Raw genomic sequence first — 14,351 nt, 5'->3', positions numbered from 1 at the left:
TTAAGATCTCTCCAGAGATGTTCAATCGGATTCAAGTCTGGGCTCTGGCTGGGCCACTCAAGGACATTCACAGAGTTGTCCTGAAGCCACTCCTTTGATATCTTGGCTGTGTGCTTAGGGTCGTTGTCCTGCTGAAAGATGAACCGTCGCCCCAGTCTGAGGTCAAGAGCGCTCCGGAGCAGGTTTTCATCCAGGATGTCTCTGTACATTGCTGCAGTCATCTTTCCCTTTATCCTGACTAGTCTCCCATCCCCACAGCATGATGCTGCCACCACCATGCTTCACTGTAAGGATGGTATTGGCCTGGTGATGAGCGGTGCCTGGTTTCCTCCAAACGTGACGCCTGGCATTCACACCAAAGAGTTCAATCTTTGTCTCATCAGACCAGAGAATTTTCTTTCTCATGGTCTGAGAGTCCTTCAGGTGCCTTTTGGCAAATCCAGGCGGGCTGCCATGTGCCTTTTACTACGGAGTGGCTTCCATCTGGCCACTCTACCATACAGGCCTGATTGGTGGATTGCTGCAGAGATGGTTGTCCTTCTGGAAGGTTCTCCTCTCTCCACAGAGGACCTCTGGAGCTCTGACAGAATGACCATCGGGTTCTTGGTCACCTCCCTGACTAAGGCCCTTCTCCCCCGATCGCTTAGCTTAGATGGCCAGCCAGCTCTAGGAAGAGTCCTGGTGGTTTCGAACTTCTTCCACTTACGGATGATGGAGGCCACTGTGCTCATTGGGACCTTCAAAGCAGCAGAAATTTTTCTGTAACCTTCCCCAGATTTGTGCCTCGAGACAATCCTGTGTCGGAGGTCTACAGACAATTCCTTTGACTTCATGCTTGCTTTGTGCTCTGACATGAACTGTGGAACCTTATATAGACAGGTGTGTGCCTTTCCAAATCATGTCCAGTCAACTGAAGTTACCACAGGTGGACTCCAATGAAGCTGCAGAAACATCTCAAGGATGATCAGGGGAAACAGGATGCACCTGAGCTCAATTTGGAGCTTCATGGCAAAGGCTGTGAATACTTATGGGGAGAACATGCAAACTCCACGCAGGGAAGCGAACCCGGGTCTCCTAACTGGCACCTTTCACTGCACCACCATGCTGCCCGCATACAAACTTAAAAGGTTTAAATAAAACAGAAATATATACCTTTATTTTTACTTCCTTAACTTGTGGAGGGTGTATCCTGTAGCAAAGTCCTAACTTTTTTCATGAAAGCCCCTTTCAGTTAATAAGCCTTAAAAACAGGTGTAAAGATATTGACAACAAGCTACGCAAACCCACCAAGACATGGAATCGTTTAAATCAAGGCGCTGCGCTACCTTCTTCCAGATCGGCCCTAAGGGGTTCATATTTTTCCAAAGCAGTTCTGGTTTCCATCTGCATCTGTAGCTGAGTCGAAAAACACCATCCCATACTATTAGTTAACGATTAACACATTTCTATGTGTATGTAAGCATACAATACAACTGATAATACGTTGCGCTTATTTATCTGGTGTACCAAAATTTTCGCGCATTTAACGGCTGAAATCCGACGTGGTTTGTGCCCCTCAGAATGAAAAAAGTTTGCGTTTACCTTTTAATAAAAGATGAACTTTTAAGCCTGAGAAATCACCCCGTAAATGCACATGTTTTAATGCACACGTGTTAATATGTATGCTTACACAGTATTAAAAGACACTCAACAATTAACGTCATTTACCTTCGTTCCCGCGTTTGAGTCGTGCTGTAAAATCTTACTGTGAAATATAATTGACAAATAATTTGGTGAATGAACTTGTGAAGAAGGTGGAGCTGGAGTATTACGTCACTTCATTAACGAAAATGTCGTGATGGGGGGGCAGGGGGAGTGTGGCGTTTGACGGAGAGCTGAAGGTGGATGACGGAGATAGGAGGGTGGATGACGGAAAACGGACATCGGAGAACTGAGAGTGGACGGTGGTGGAAGGAGGGAGGAGAGGGGAGGGGTGACGGGGGATTCCTCGCAGGGAGGAGGAATATTTTGTCGAAGGTAGTAGGAAGGATGGAGTTTTTTCGGAGGGAGGAGGATGTCCTAAAATGGACACTGTACAATGGGATTCAAATCAAGGCTTTGACTAAGTTAGTCTATAAACTTTCTTTTCCTCTTTTGGAGCCATTACTGTGAGGATTTGTTAGTGTGCTTCAGATCATTGTCATGTTGAAAGGTCCATTTCCAGTTCAACTTCAACATTTGGACCGATGGCCTCACATTCTCCTTGAGTACACTTTTACATAATGCAGAATTCATAGTTGACTCAATGACTGCAAACTGCCCTGGCCCTGAGATAACAAAGCAATTTGAAACCCAAACATTTCCACCACCATGCTTCACAGTAGGCGTGATGTTCTTCTCCTGCAATGCTGTCATTGGTTTGTAACAAACATGTTTACTGTTCCTGTGGGCCAAAAAACTTCACTTTTGATTCTTCTGTCCAGAGCTCACTGCATAACCAGCAAGAAAAGCAAAAACACAGCAGGCGAACTGAAAACGAAGGAAGAGTAGATTCATACTCACCGCAAAAGCAGTAACAGGAGAGAAGGAAGAGGGCTCGTGCAGGATTGAAGCAGCTGTGATCTAGGCAATCGCTAATGGCATTTGTATAGAAAGTTAAATTCAGAAAGATTAGTCAAATTAGAAGGTGAAGGTGAAAAAGTCTGATGGAACAAAATAAAACAAAACAAAAGCAACGACACCGGTGAGAGGCGGCAGCCAAAACGTGCACAGCATGCTCTGAACCGGAAGTGAAACCAAATCACAGTTAGGTAGACATGGAGCAGAGCTCTTACTTACTTCATGACCAAGATTCCCACAGCAGGACTTCATTAGATTAATGAAAGGATACCAGACTCACTCCAACAGCAGTTAAAGTTACAGCGAAGTGAGGATTGCATTGTATTCATTTGTATGTAATCAGGTATGTCAGACTGATTTGTGACCCTTGTGTCTCCTGATTTCTTTCATCTCTCCTTTACCATCTTATCCTTTCTTCTTGTAGGTTTGACGCAGACGTTTTCTGAAGTCATTAAGAAATTCCGTCATGAAGACCTTCTAAATGTCACAGAGTACTACAAGCCCTATCTGGCCTACGTGATTGAATATGACATCACAAGTATCCTACAGAACCTGGTCACCAAGAACATACTCACAAATGATGAGGCAAAGGTAGGAGACTTTCTGTGTTACTGAGGAAGAGAAGGAGCAGCAGACATGAGGAAGAGAGCAGAGAGAGTGAACTAAGGGAAATTCTGTGACAGTTTTAGAGGAGATGAACTGACCATCTATAACAGAATTCGGTGTTAGCAAGCGGTCTCTCAACAAGTCAGAGATAATGACCACCACCAGTGCTCATCTCAAAACCAAACACCTGTTTTATGTATTTTAGAAATTCAAGGCCAAAGAAGAGCAAGAGGAAGGAGCAGGTGTGGAGTCCTTCATCAGTGACATAATGAAGAAAGACTGCATAGTGCTGGTCAGCCTGTGGGAGGCGCTGGCTGAAGAACTTGTGAGATTTCCATCACCAAACCTGACAAGAATATTGAAGGAGGTGACAGAGCGGGGTGAGTTATGCAGTCTCTTGAATATCATAGAGATGATGCATTCCAGGGTGTACCAGTGTATGGGGCTCTCTATGAAATGCTGATAGAGCCCCACACTAACAATGGGATGCCAGCCTTAGTGCCAGAACTCCAGTGCTCCCTCCAGTTGTTCTTGTCAGGGGTCACACAGTAACTGTTTGAGGAGTGATATGTTGCTGCTGTTTGGTGGTCCCAGTTAGATTTCACACTTTTTGTGTTTTGTCATGTTGCTCCAAAATCCTTTCAGACTCTCGGCCTGCAGTACAGCTTAGTGCTCCAGACTGTGCTATCCTTCTGTATGAGACAGAGACTCACCCTTCATTGTCCTTCTTCTGTACCTGACCCTCACATCCTACTTCAGCTATAACCAGCAGGTGTACATCTTTATTTTTTTTTTCAAAATTGGTCAAACTTTCCAGCACAGGTGTTGATTTTCCAAACTTTCTTCTTTCTTTTCCAATCTTCACTTTCAAATCCAATGAAGCATTCTTCTTCTTTGCTCTGCCCATTTCCCACTATCATCCATTTCACTTGCATGATGCTCTGCCTGTCCCCAGTTAGGTTATACACCTTCCCTTTATGTTCTTTTATTGAGTCAATCACAGAAACCTCCTGTAAGGACTGGCTGGACATCACAATGTCCCACTGTGACTTGAAGGACAGCCGAGCTAATGTAAGTCATTTTACTGCCCCAGCCTTGTTAGACGAGTCCTTCCTTGTACTGTCTACAGTAACAATGTCACTCAAGGTGCCTACTATTTAAGTTTCTCTGAATTTGATGTCTTCTTGGGACTTTGTCATCTGAACAATGACACAACTTACCTGGCGTCCAGTCTTTGTTTAAATCTTTGGCCACAGAGACTAAGATGTTAGTCCTAACCTGTCACATTTACATAAGGAATAAATTTGGGGCTACAATTTATAAAATGTCTAAATGCTGTGTTTTTGAGTAAGTTATAATTTCTAATGCTTATCTTGTCCTCCCTTTCAGGAATGGACCTCTTGCTTGACATTCAGGTCAGTCTCCAGCCCTATCCCATTAATGATCAAATTAAAGGTAACCCACTGATCTTCTTTCTCTAGTTACCAGCTTCTCCATTCTTTTGCTCCTCAGTTTCCTTACTTGTTCTCATTGTGACTTTCAGACATCCACGAGACACACAGATGTGGTGTGTTTGAGTCCACTAGGACTCTGGAGGATCAGGCATCTCCTGGAGATCCATGCACCAGAATTGTGGGCTTTGAGACCCGATACACAGAACTGATGGTCATTGACCAGTACAGAAGGACATACAATGATAGGCACCATGAACTTGAGAAGACTGGAAGGATGCATGCCGAGCTCCTAGAGGAGCGGACAAAAGTGAAATGTGAGCGAATCTGGATAGAACAGCTTTTTAGAAGAAGTGCAGGAAGTGACAAAGACCCTCTCATTGTAGTGGTCAGTGGGGTGGCGGGAATTGGGAAGACCACTATGGTCCAGAAGATCATGTTTGACTGGGCCAGAGGCACTCAGTACCAGAGGTTTGCGTTTGTGTTCCTGTTTAAGTTCAGGGATCTCAACCTACTAGACAGAGAGACAGAACCTCAGATGCCTCTGACCAGACTGATTGTAAGGCACTATAAATATCTCAATGACCCAAGACTGAGAGAAATCCTGAAGAAACCCGAATCTCTCCTCTTTATATTTGATGGTCTGGATGAGTACAAACACAAACTGGACTTCACACAGATTAAACTATGCTCAGACCCAAATGACTACTTCCCTGTCCATACCATGGTCACTAGCCTGGTCAGAAGTACATTACTGAAGGGCTGTACAGTCCTGATAACAACCAGACCAACAGCCTTGGTCTCACTAGACAAGGTGAGAGTTGATCGATTTGCAGAGATCCTGGGGTTCTTCCCTGAACAAAGGCTGATGTACTTTAAGAAGTTCTTTGGTGATGTTGATCAAGGCTCTGAGGCTTTTCAGTATGTGGAAGAAAACGCCATCCTGTACACCATGTGCTTCAACCCCTCATACTGCTGGATTATCTGCTCTGTGCTGAAGAGCCACTTCATGACACCTGAGGAAGAGCGAGGAGCTGCCCCCAGAACTGTCACCGAGCTCTTTATGATGTTCCTTCACAACATCCTCACCAACCACAAACGAAAAGCTAAAGACCGGAGGGGAATTCTGGTCAAATTGGGAAAGATGGCTTATCATGGGGTGGTGAATAGGACTCTTTTATTTTATGACAAGATGGAGATGTCCACCTTTGGTCTCCAGTCAGTTATGTCCTCTCCATTCCTCTCAGGGTTCCTCAAAGAAATCCTTCAGAGAGAAAGCAATCTGGAGCACACGACATACACATTCTATCACCTCACACTGCAGGAGTTCATGGCCGCCTGCTTCTTCTACCTTAGTTCATCAGGGAGTGTCCAGGAGCTGCTTGTGAAGCTGGACTCATGTGAAGATGGCCGTTTTGAGATTCTCACTCGATTCCTTGCAGGACTGGCCAGGGATTCTGTATTTAAGACACTGGGGGGAGTCCTGGGGGAGTTTGAGAGGAAGACAGCAAAGAAGATACTGGAGTGGGTGAAGCAGAAAGCTGAACAGGCGCTACGGGGGCGACATAAAAGTGAAGCTCTGCGAGTGTGTCAGTGGCTCTATGAGACTCAGAGTAAGAGATTAATCAGAGACGCCATTGGGAAGGATTTAAAGATGGACTTTAGTTACATGACTTTATCTCCTCTGGACTGTGCTGTGCTGGGCTCTGTCATCAACTGCTGTGGAGAACTTGAGGAGCTCAACCTGTTTGAGACACAGATCACCCCAGAGTGCATCAGGAGACTGGTGCCGGGGCTCATCTACTGCAGACGTGTCATGTGAGTAATAAAAAATTCATGAGTTTAGTTTGATTGTTTGTTAACTGGGTGGCATGGTGGTGCAGGAATAGTGCTGTTGCCTTTAAGTGAGGAGGCCATGGTTCGTGTCCCAGGTTCTGCCTGTGTGGAGTTTTCAAAATCTCCCAATGTCCACATGCATTTTCCTCCCATAGTCCAAAGAGATACAAATTAGGTGGATTGGCAATGCAAAATTGGTCCTAGTGTGGAGGTATTGGTTTTCACCCTGTAATGGGGTGAAATCCTGTCCAGGGGTTGTTCCTGCCTGCCCCATTTCATTTCTGGAATGCTCCAGCTATCCTATAACCTTGCCCTGGGTAACAAGTTTTAGAAGATAGATGATAGTTGTTTCTAAGCAGAATCTTATCTGAAATTGTAAACTCACTGGGTCAGCAGCAGTGTACCTCATATAGTACCACGCTAGCAATAAATCAAGACCAAACTACATAGAAGAAGAAATGATCCTCAGGTCAAGATCAATCCATGTGTTGAAATAATCAGTGCATATCTTTGTTTTCAAGAAATTACATTACAAAGCAGAAAGTACTCCCCTTTAAAGAAACACAACATAATAAATATCTATAGCAATATGAACAGCATAGTCATACTTTTACAAAATAAAACACGGTCTACACTTAAAGAAACTGTTAATAATTGATAGACAGTCACATGACACTGTGTCTGATAACTCAAGCACTTCTCAGTGGTGTCAAAAAGCAGCCTCAGCACATCACCTGTGTGCTCTCCTCCAGCTTTTCAGTCAGCAGGGAGGTGGGATGTCTCTCCACTGTCTCAACTAACTCCTCCATGATTGCCCATGTGAGGGATGGCTGGCCATATATTCTGGCCAACACCTCCAAGCCACCAGATGGAGCCCTCCCGGCAGCATGGAATTTCCCCAAATTCCAGCAGGGCCTCATGGACCTTGTAGTTTTTACAACCAGCCCTGCTGGATACCATGGGGACCACCAGGAGACGCTGTAGGGAGGCTCAGGGAATACTACGTGCTCTATAACCCGGAAGTGCGTCCTGGTCACATGGACAAAAGGAACGACGTGCTTCCGGGATGAAGAAAGAGTGGTTTTTATCCGACCGGAAGTGCTAAGAAATCACATGGACAGGGGTTCGGGAGCACTTCCGGGTCATGGAACTATAAAAGACTATGAGAAACCACAGACGAGTGAGTTGAGCTGGGAGGAAGGGTGGCAACGCGTCTGGGAGTGGAGGATTGAGTAGTGTAGTATTGTGTATTGTATGAGTAGTGTGGAGTGGAGGGTGCTTAGTGCACGTTATTATAATAAAAACAATAAGTCTTGGACTTTTACCTGGTGTTTGGCATGGTACCTGAGGGTTCAAGGGAGCAATAGCGCCCCCTACTGTTACACCCAGGACTGTCTACAGACTGGGTATATGAGATGGTACTGGAAGGTGTGAATGAAATAATCTGACTTGAGCGTCTCCACCACCTGCTCTGTTGTGTTCTCTCTTGGGCAAAGCCAGTAAGTCAGCTTGCCCCATAAGCTGAATGCCTGGGCTCGTGCTGGATGGTCACAGTTATGCTGCCAGTCCTGGCAGCGCTGTGCTCGACAGACTGAGGTGAACCTGTAACATGCTGGAATCTCCCTCTTAAGGATTGGGTAGTTGGTGGCAGCAGGCTCGTCCACATCATAAGTACTGTATGTTGTGCCTCGCCTTTCAAGAAGGGAGATAGAAGGTACACTCATTTCCATTGTGGCCAGCATGACGAATGGCTGTTCTTTCAGAAATCAGCATGTAGGTCTCAGCGTCATCCATGAGCTACATAGGGATCAGTAACTGGGCATGAAACTTGGCCTAAGCAGCATTGCAAGAGGCTTCAGCCTCTGTTATCTGCCACTGTAGCTGTGTGACTTGGTCGGCCAGCTGCTGTATGATCTCCGGAAGATCTTTGTGTTTGCCAGTCTTACCCCAGCAAAATCCTATCAACTATGCCAGCTGCGTGGGGCAAATGAGACCCAAAGAAAAGCTGGGATGTCAACTGGGCCATCCTGTTTACGGCAAGTGTCCAAAAATGAGCATGTGGTCGTGCAACAGAAATCAGGCGTCACAAGTGCATTCTTAGCCTCTGTGGGTTGTCATGTAAGATGGGTATCTGAAGCGGATCTGGGGCAGGAGGATCTGTCATGCAGATCTGAGACTTCATCTTCTGGGACCCCTTACTTGAAGAGGCAGAGTTCATCTGACAGTGGTGTGCCCTCAATGGGAGGCTTCTCAGAGCTATGGAGGAGAAAAGAGTCAGCACTGTCAGTGTCGGTGCCTCTTCTTGCCCCAGTGGGGGACTGCATACCTTGTCCAAGCCTGGAAGGTAATCTTCAGACACCCATGCATGACTATATATCTATCTCTCAGAATGCTGCAGAATTCACCAGTTCATAACATATTTATGAAGGTGGAAAATCCTCAACTGTTCTAATTAGTAAACTCAATTCACTTACTAAACAAACATTACAGACACAACCTAATAATAATATTGGCAATAATGAACATTACCCCATAGCTCATATGCAAATGCTGATAATTACCACCAAAGATTACTTGAAAACGATGGAAACTACCAAAATCGGTGTGAACTGATGAGAATTTACATTGGGTGGACGAGTCGCTTTTGGTGTGAAGTAGTGGCCAGTATACCACTGACAAAATACAGCAGTTTTGGGGGGTTTAAGTTAGATAGATAGATAGATAGATAGATAGATAGATAGATAGATAGATAGATAGATAGATAGATAGATAGATAGATAGATAGATAGATAGATAGATAGATAGATAGATAGATAGATAGATAGATCTTTATTGTCATTGTCACTTTTACAAAGGAACAACGAAATTGAAGGTGCAATCGACTCAGTGTGAGGAATAAGAGTTAAAAAGACAAAAAGACAAGAAGAGAGAAAATAATAACAAACCGAATAGTAATAAATATACAAATTGCACTTGTTGACTTAAGGTCTATATTGGTAGAATAATATGGAGCAGTTTTATTCTGAGTTCAGGGCCATGACTGCTTTCAGATAAAAGCTGTTTTTAAGGCGGTTTGTCCTAGTTTTCATAGCTCTGTATCTCTTGCCCGATGGCAAAAGCTGGAAGAGGCAATGACCGGGATGTGATGAGTCCTGTGAAATGTCAATTGCTTTTTTGCGGCATCGGGACGTGTAGATTTGTTACAGAGTGGGGAGGGTACAACCAATTGTTCTCTCTGCTGTCCTGACGACCCTGTGGAGCGCTTTCTTTTCTGAGGAAGTGCAGCTGCCGTACCACACACACAGTCCGTACGTGAGCACACTCTCGATGGAACAGTGATAAAAAGCAAGGGAAGTGAACATCTTAAAAATCCTTTGATATAAAACAGAATAACAAAGTAGTCTGGTTCAGGGGCAATGCCACACTTTGTCTCAAGTCATGCCGGGTCTGCTGTGACAGGATCAGAGAATTAAACCTTTTTAGTCATCCGCAGAGAAGGTTACATGGGAAGAATTCTCATAGGCATCGATAAAGTTGAACTAGGAGAATTCACACATTTAAAAAAAGAATCACAAACTCTTCAAAACGAAATGGAAATTATGGGAAACTATATTTAAGACTGAAATCAAGAAGCAAGTTTTCATCCAAAAGTTTGTGGGAATCTGAAAAGTAAAGACCAAGGGCCTCATGTATAAATGGTGCGTATGTTACCGGCCTCACGGTCTAGGGGAACCTGGGCCAGGTACAAGCCACTGTTGCTACAGGGTGTAGCCACAACGATATGGTGAAAAGCATAAAAGAAACAGCCAACAGTCCCGAGTCTCAGACCATACTTCTCTGTGCTCCTCTTTTTTTATTCTCCTTTTCCCAGAAATATATATATGCTTCAGTTTCTGCATAGATCAACATGGCAATCAGTGAAAACAATGGTGCAAGCCAATTTCCTCTGCATAACAAATAGTGTAAACACATTTACTCTGAGTATGTGATTAGAAACCAATGTCCCCAGAACTCGTTAATTTTCCAAGTTTGAGATACTAAATCAAAGCAGTCTGACTATTCAGAGCAAGACACGTAAATATTTATGTCCTGTAGATAGCCATCAGCAATAACCTATAGCAGAATTTTCCAGAAATGCTGCCTTTTCTTTAAAACACTGGTTTATAGCCCATTACACTAAGCAACACACCGAAATGTCATTTTCTTTAGAATACTGAATTCTAGCCCATTACACGTACGCACAAACATTTCAGCTCATTTCGAGATGTATAAAAACTAAACTTAGCCTAAAGCCAGGCACATTTTCACAGCAGAGCACCCCCTTGCGTACGCACTTTTCTGCTCCATTTTGCAAATTGGTGGCACCCAGCGTCAAAGCAGTGCTACTGTTTCTGTGGTCTGCTTTTCTTGTTTAGATTTACATCTGTAGGGTGTCCCACTCGGGAGTACAACTTTAAAAATGCGAATTACTCTGCAACGCGTGCATGTATCATCATGCAACAAGGTTCAAAATATTCCTTATTTAATGAAGAATTGATTCTGTGTCATAAAGAGGCGGGTACTATAGCGCTACGGGGCAACAGGACAGGGCAACGTGCCATACCTCTCATGCCAGTATGGAAGAGATCCGATCGTTTTTTGGAGACAGGGTGATCTCGAAGGTTTGTGGCCACCTCGATCGCCCGATTTTTTTCTATGGGGATATTTAAAGGGCAAAGTTTATGCAAGCAAACCCAGGACCATCGTACAACTGAAAGCAAACATCGAGCGTGAAATTGTTTCCATCGACAGTGACATTCTCAAATATGGAGCGTCGCGTTTCCTTGTGCTTGAACGTTGGGGGAGGACATTTTCAGCACCTTTTGTAATGTGGACTTGTTTTCCACTAAATACAGGTATGTTCAGTTCTTACAGCTCGCCTTTACGTTCACGCGTTCGCGGGTAATTTGCATTTTTAAAGTTGTACTCCTGAGTGGGACACCCTGTATGATGCAGGTGTAATCAAATACACTGAAATTAATTGCATATCATTTAAAATTTAACTCACTCAGTTGTAATCATTCTGCAACAATATAATGGTGCACAGAATGGCCAAACAATTCCAACTACCATGGCTGCTTTAGTGTTGTTAGTAGACATCGTAAATGGAAGAATTAGAATAGAGTGTGTATTTATAGATCATGATGAATGGATTCAAACTAGATTTCGATTTCCCAGAGCTATCCTCTTGGAGCTGAACTGGCGCCAGCTTTACAAAGGCAGACTTTGAGGAATTGTGCTCTACCTGCTTCTTTGTAAGTTCTGTCCACTCTCAGGTTTTTACCCTCAAGAGCTTTTCAACGGGAACTTGCTGACCGATTGGGTATTTCATAAACATCACTGAGTCGCACCATGCCAGCTGTATGGGATGGTATTATCTACTTGTCATCCAGATAGATAAGATTTCCTTACATTGTGGTTGAACTGTAAAACAGAAAAGCACAACTCGCAGCAACATCCGGTTTTCCAAATGTAATTGGAGTGATAATTGCACAAACATTGCTATTAAAATGGCGCTGGATAAGTTATGTCAACTAGGGATGAATCACCAAAAGAATGAGCTGGCATTACATCATATATAGTTGGAGAACCTATAAAAATGGCAGCTCTGCACGATCCTTTTTCCAACTAGTGCGGCAAAAGGCAGGCAGTGTTTCTAAGGACCTCAAAGTAAAGAGCAGAGAATCGATCCGTTGTGGCGCTCTGTGCCATCTCTACACTATAAAGACACCTTCAGAGAATGAATTTGCTTATGTAACTAGAAAGAAGCATTTCCACTTGATTAATGTGCTGCTCTATAGTGCACAGCAAGTGTGTCGCAATGTGCAAGCATGTACCTGAAGAGATGCGCCATGATGAACCTGACCCTGATCCATCAAATGATCAGCCAGATTGGACAGCGTTACAACTTCCTTTGAATGTAATTAGCAGAATGTAAAAACATGTAATCAGATGCAGCATTTACCAATTAATTTATTTTGTGGTCAGTATCACATAGTAAAGCCCTTGCATTCCTTAATTCTTTGGCCACATCTCTTACATCATCCACTATTGCATTTTGTGACTCCAGAGCAGTGTCCACCAGCACACAGCCAGATGGCCTCCCAGTGGTTTCCGAGGCAGAGGTATGACTGTAGCCAATGTCCGAAGATGTGCCCAGCACAACAGCATCATCACTGCCTGAGCATTGCATGGGGGTCAGCTTTTGTAATATTGTTTGAAACAGAATAAGCAGACAGTCGTCTGCAACTCACATTTTCATGCTGACTGAGATATCAGACCACTTCTTTTTTCATTTTAGTCACCGTGCTACTTTCCGAACTTAAACTTTCAGATGTCTCCATGCAATCAGAATATTTTATAAGTTTATATAAGTTTAATGTCATTGTGCTCTTTACAAAAATTATTTTATAAATCCACTCACATGTACAGGCCAAGCCAAAGTTAGCACACAGGAGCTCTCAGCATTAAGAAATGCTAGGCAAGCATTTGAAGAGAGAAGGTACAACTACGAAAATAGGCATTGTACTATTTCTGCATGTTAGAGATGAAATGGAATCCTCTCCTTCCTTTGTTTGGAACCTAAGTAAGGGCCTACACGTGGAGAAAACAGTATAAAAGACTTGGACAGCAGCAAAACACCTCAAAGCCGACGGATGGATGGGTGATAACGTTATCCATCCTGAAAATCCTTCCATCACAGCGACAGAAACAGGCAGACTGTATACATCGAGATCCCACCTTGGTAATTGTCTTGCCATTTGGCTTCCTCCATTTGTAATTCCGCATAAATCGTCATTAAAGAAAGCTAAGTTATTTTCTCTTATGTGATTTCTTACTGCCATATCACTATGGCTACACTACATTATATCTATATAGTGTGAAAGACGCTATATAGTGCCCGATCCGGCACAGACTGAGGCAGAGGCACGTACTTAATTAAAGCAGCTTTTTATTTCTCTTCAGCCGTGGGGCACGCCTTCCCCGTGTCCCACAGGCCCAACACAGTCCCAAAACACTCACAAATACTCCTTCAGGCACCTCCACTCCTCCTCAGGCTTAGTCCTCCTCCTCCCGACTCTGGCTCTCTCGCGTGGTGGTGGCTGGCCCTTTTTATACCCCACCCGGAAGCGTTCCAGGTGCTTGATCACCTGACCCTAATTGCCCTTCCGGGTGGGGCTGAAGATCTGACCAGCCAGGCTGCTGACTCCATGCAGCTCCCCCTGGTGGCCATCCGAGCCCCCAACCAGGCTGTGGAGGACTCCATCTCCCATGGAGCCACACGCCGGGTTGGGGAATCATTGGCCACCAGGGAGGCTGTCACCAAGCGTCCCGGGGGAGGTATTGAACAGTCCATGGCAGCTCCCCTGGAACATACACAATAGGGGCATCCCATGCCCGGCCGTCTGTCACAATAGTTTACTTAAAACGCCACAATTAAAAAGAACATATTCCAACTAGGGCGGCACAGTGGCGCAGTGGTAGCGCTGCTGCCTGGCAGTTAGGAGGTCCAGGTTCGCTTCCCGGGTCCTCCCTGCGTGGAGTTTGCATGTTCTCCCCGTGTCTGCGTGGGTTTCCTCCGGGCACTCCGGTTTCCTCCCATAGTTAGGTGGATTGGTGATTCTAATATTGGCCCTAGTGTGTGCTTGGTGTGTGTGGGTGTGTTTGTGTGTGTCCTGTGGTGGATTGGCACCCTGCCCAGGATTGGTTCCCTGCCTGGTGCCCTGTGTTGGCTGGGATTGGCTCCAGCAGACCCCCGTGACCCTGTGTTCGGATTCAGCGGGTTGGAAAATGGATGGATGGATATTCCAATTAGGGAGC

The 14,351-nt window shown here is 44.6% G+C and overlaps 1 protein-coding gene across 5 annotated transcripts in view; it reads left to right on the top strand.

The window, feature by feature from the left end:
- LOC114645181 (NACHT, LRR and PYD domains-containing protein 3-like) overlaps nt 1-14,351 on the top strand; it is a 91,730-nt gene that overhangs the window by 21,858 nt on the left and 55,521 nt on the right. For all 5 annotated transcript variants that reach the window (XM_051921729.1, XM_051921731.1, XM_051921730.1 and 2 more), the window contains 4 exons: nt 3,023-3,189; nt 3,410-3,584; nt 4,594-4,659; nt 4,748-6,473. In XM_051921729.1, the coding sequence (XP_051777689.1) occupies nt 3,023-3,189; nt 3,410-3,584; nt 4,594-4,659; nt 4,748-6,473 (2,134 nt within the window). The remainder of the gene's footprint in view (nt 1-3,022; nt 3,190-3,409; nt 3,585-4,593; nt 4,660-4,747; nt 6,474-14,351) is intronic.

Source organism: Erpetoichthys calabaricus, assembly GCF_900747795.2.
Source record: "Erpetoichthys calabaricus chromosome 1 unlocalized genomic scaffold, fErpCal1.3 SUPER_1_unloc_22, whole genome shotgun sequence".
Classification (NCBI taxonomy): domain Eukaryota; kingdom Metazoa; phylum Chordata; class Cladistia; order Polypteriformes; family Polypteridae; genus Erpetoichthys; species Erpetoichthys calabaricus.
The sequence above is the reverse complement of the archived record's forward strand: the minus strand, read 5'-3'. Positions and strand labels throughout refer to the sequence as shown.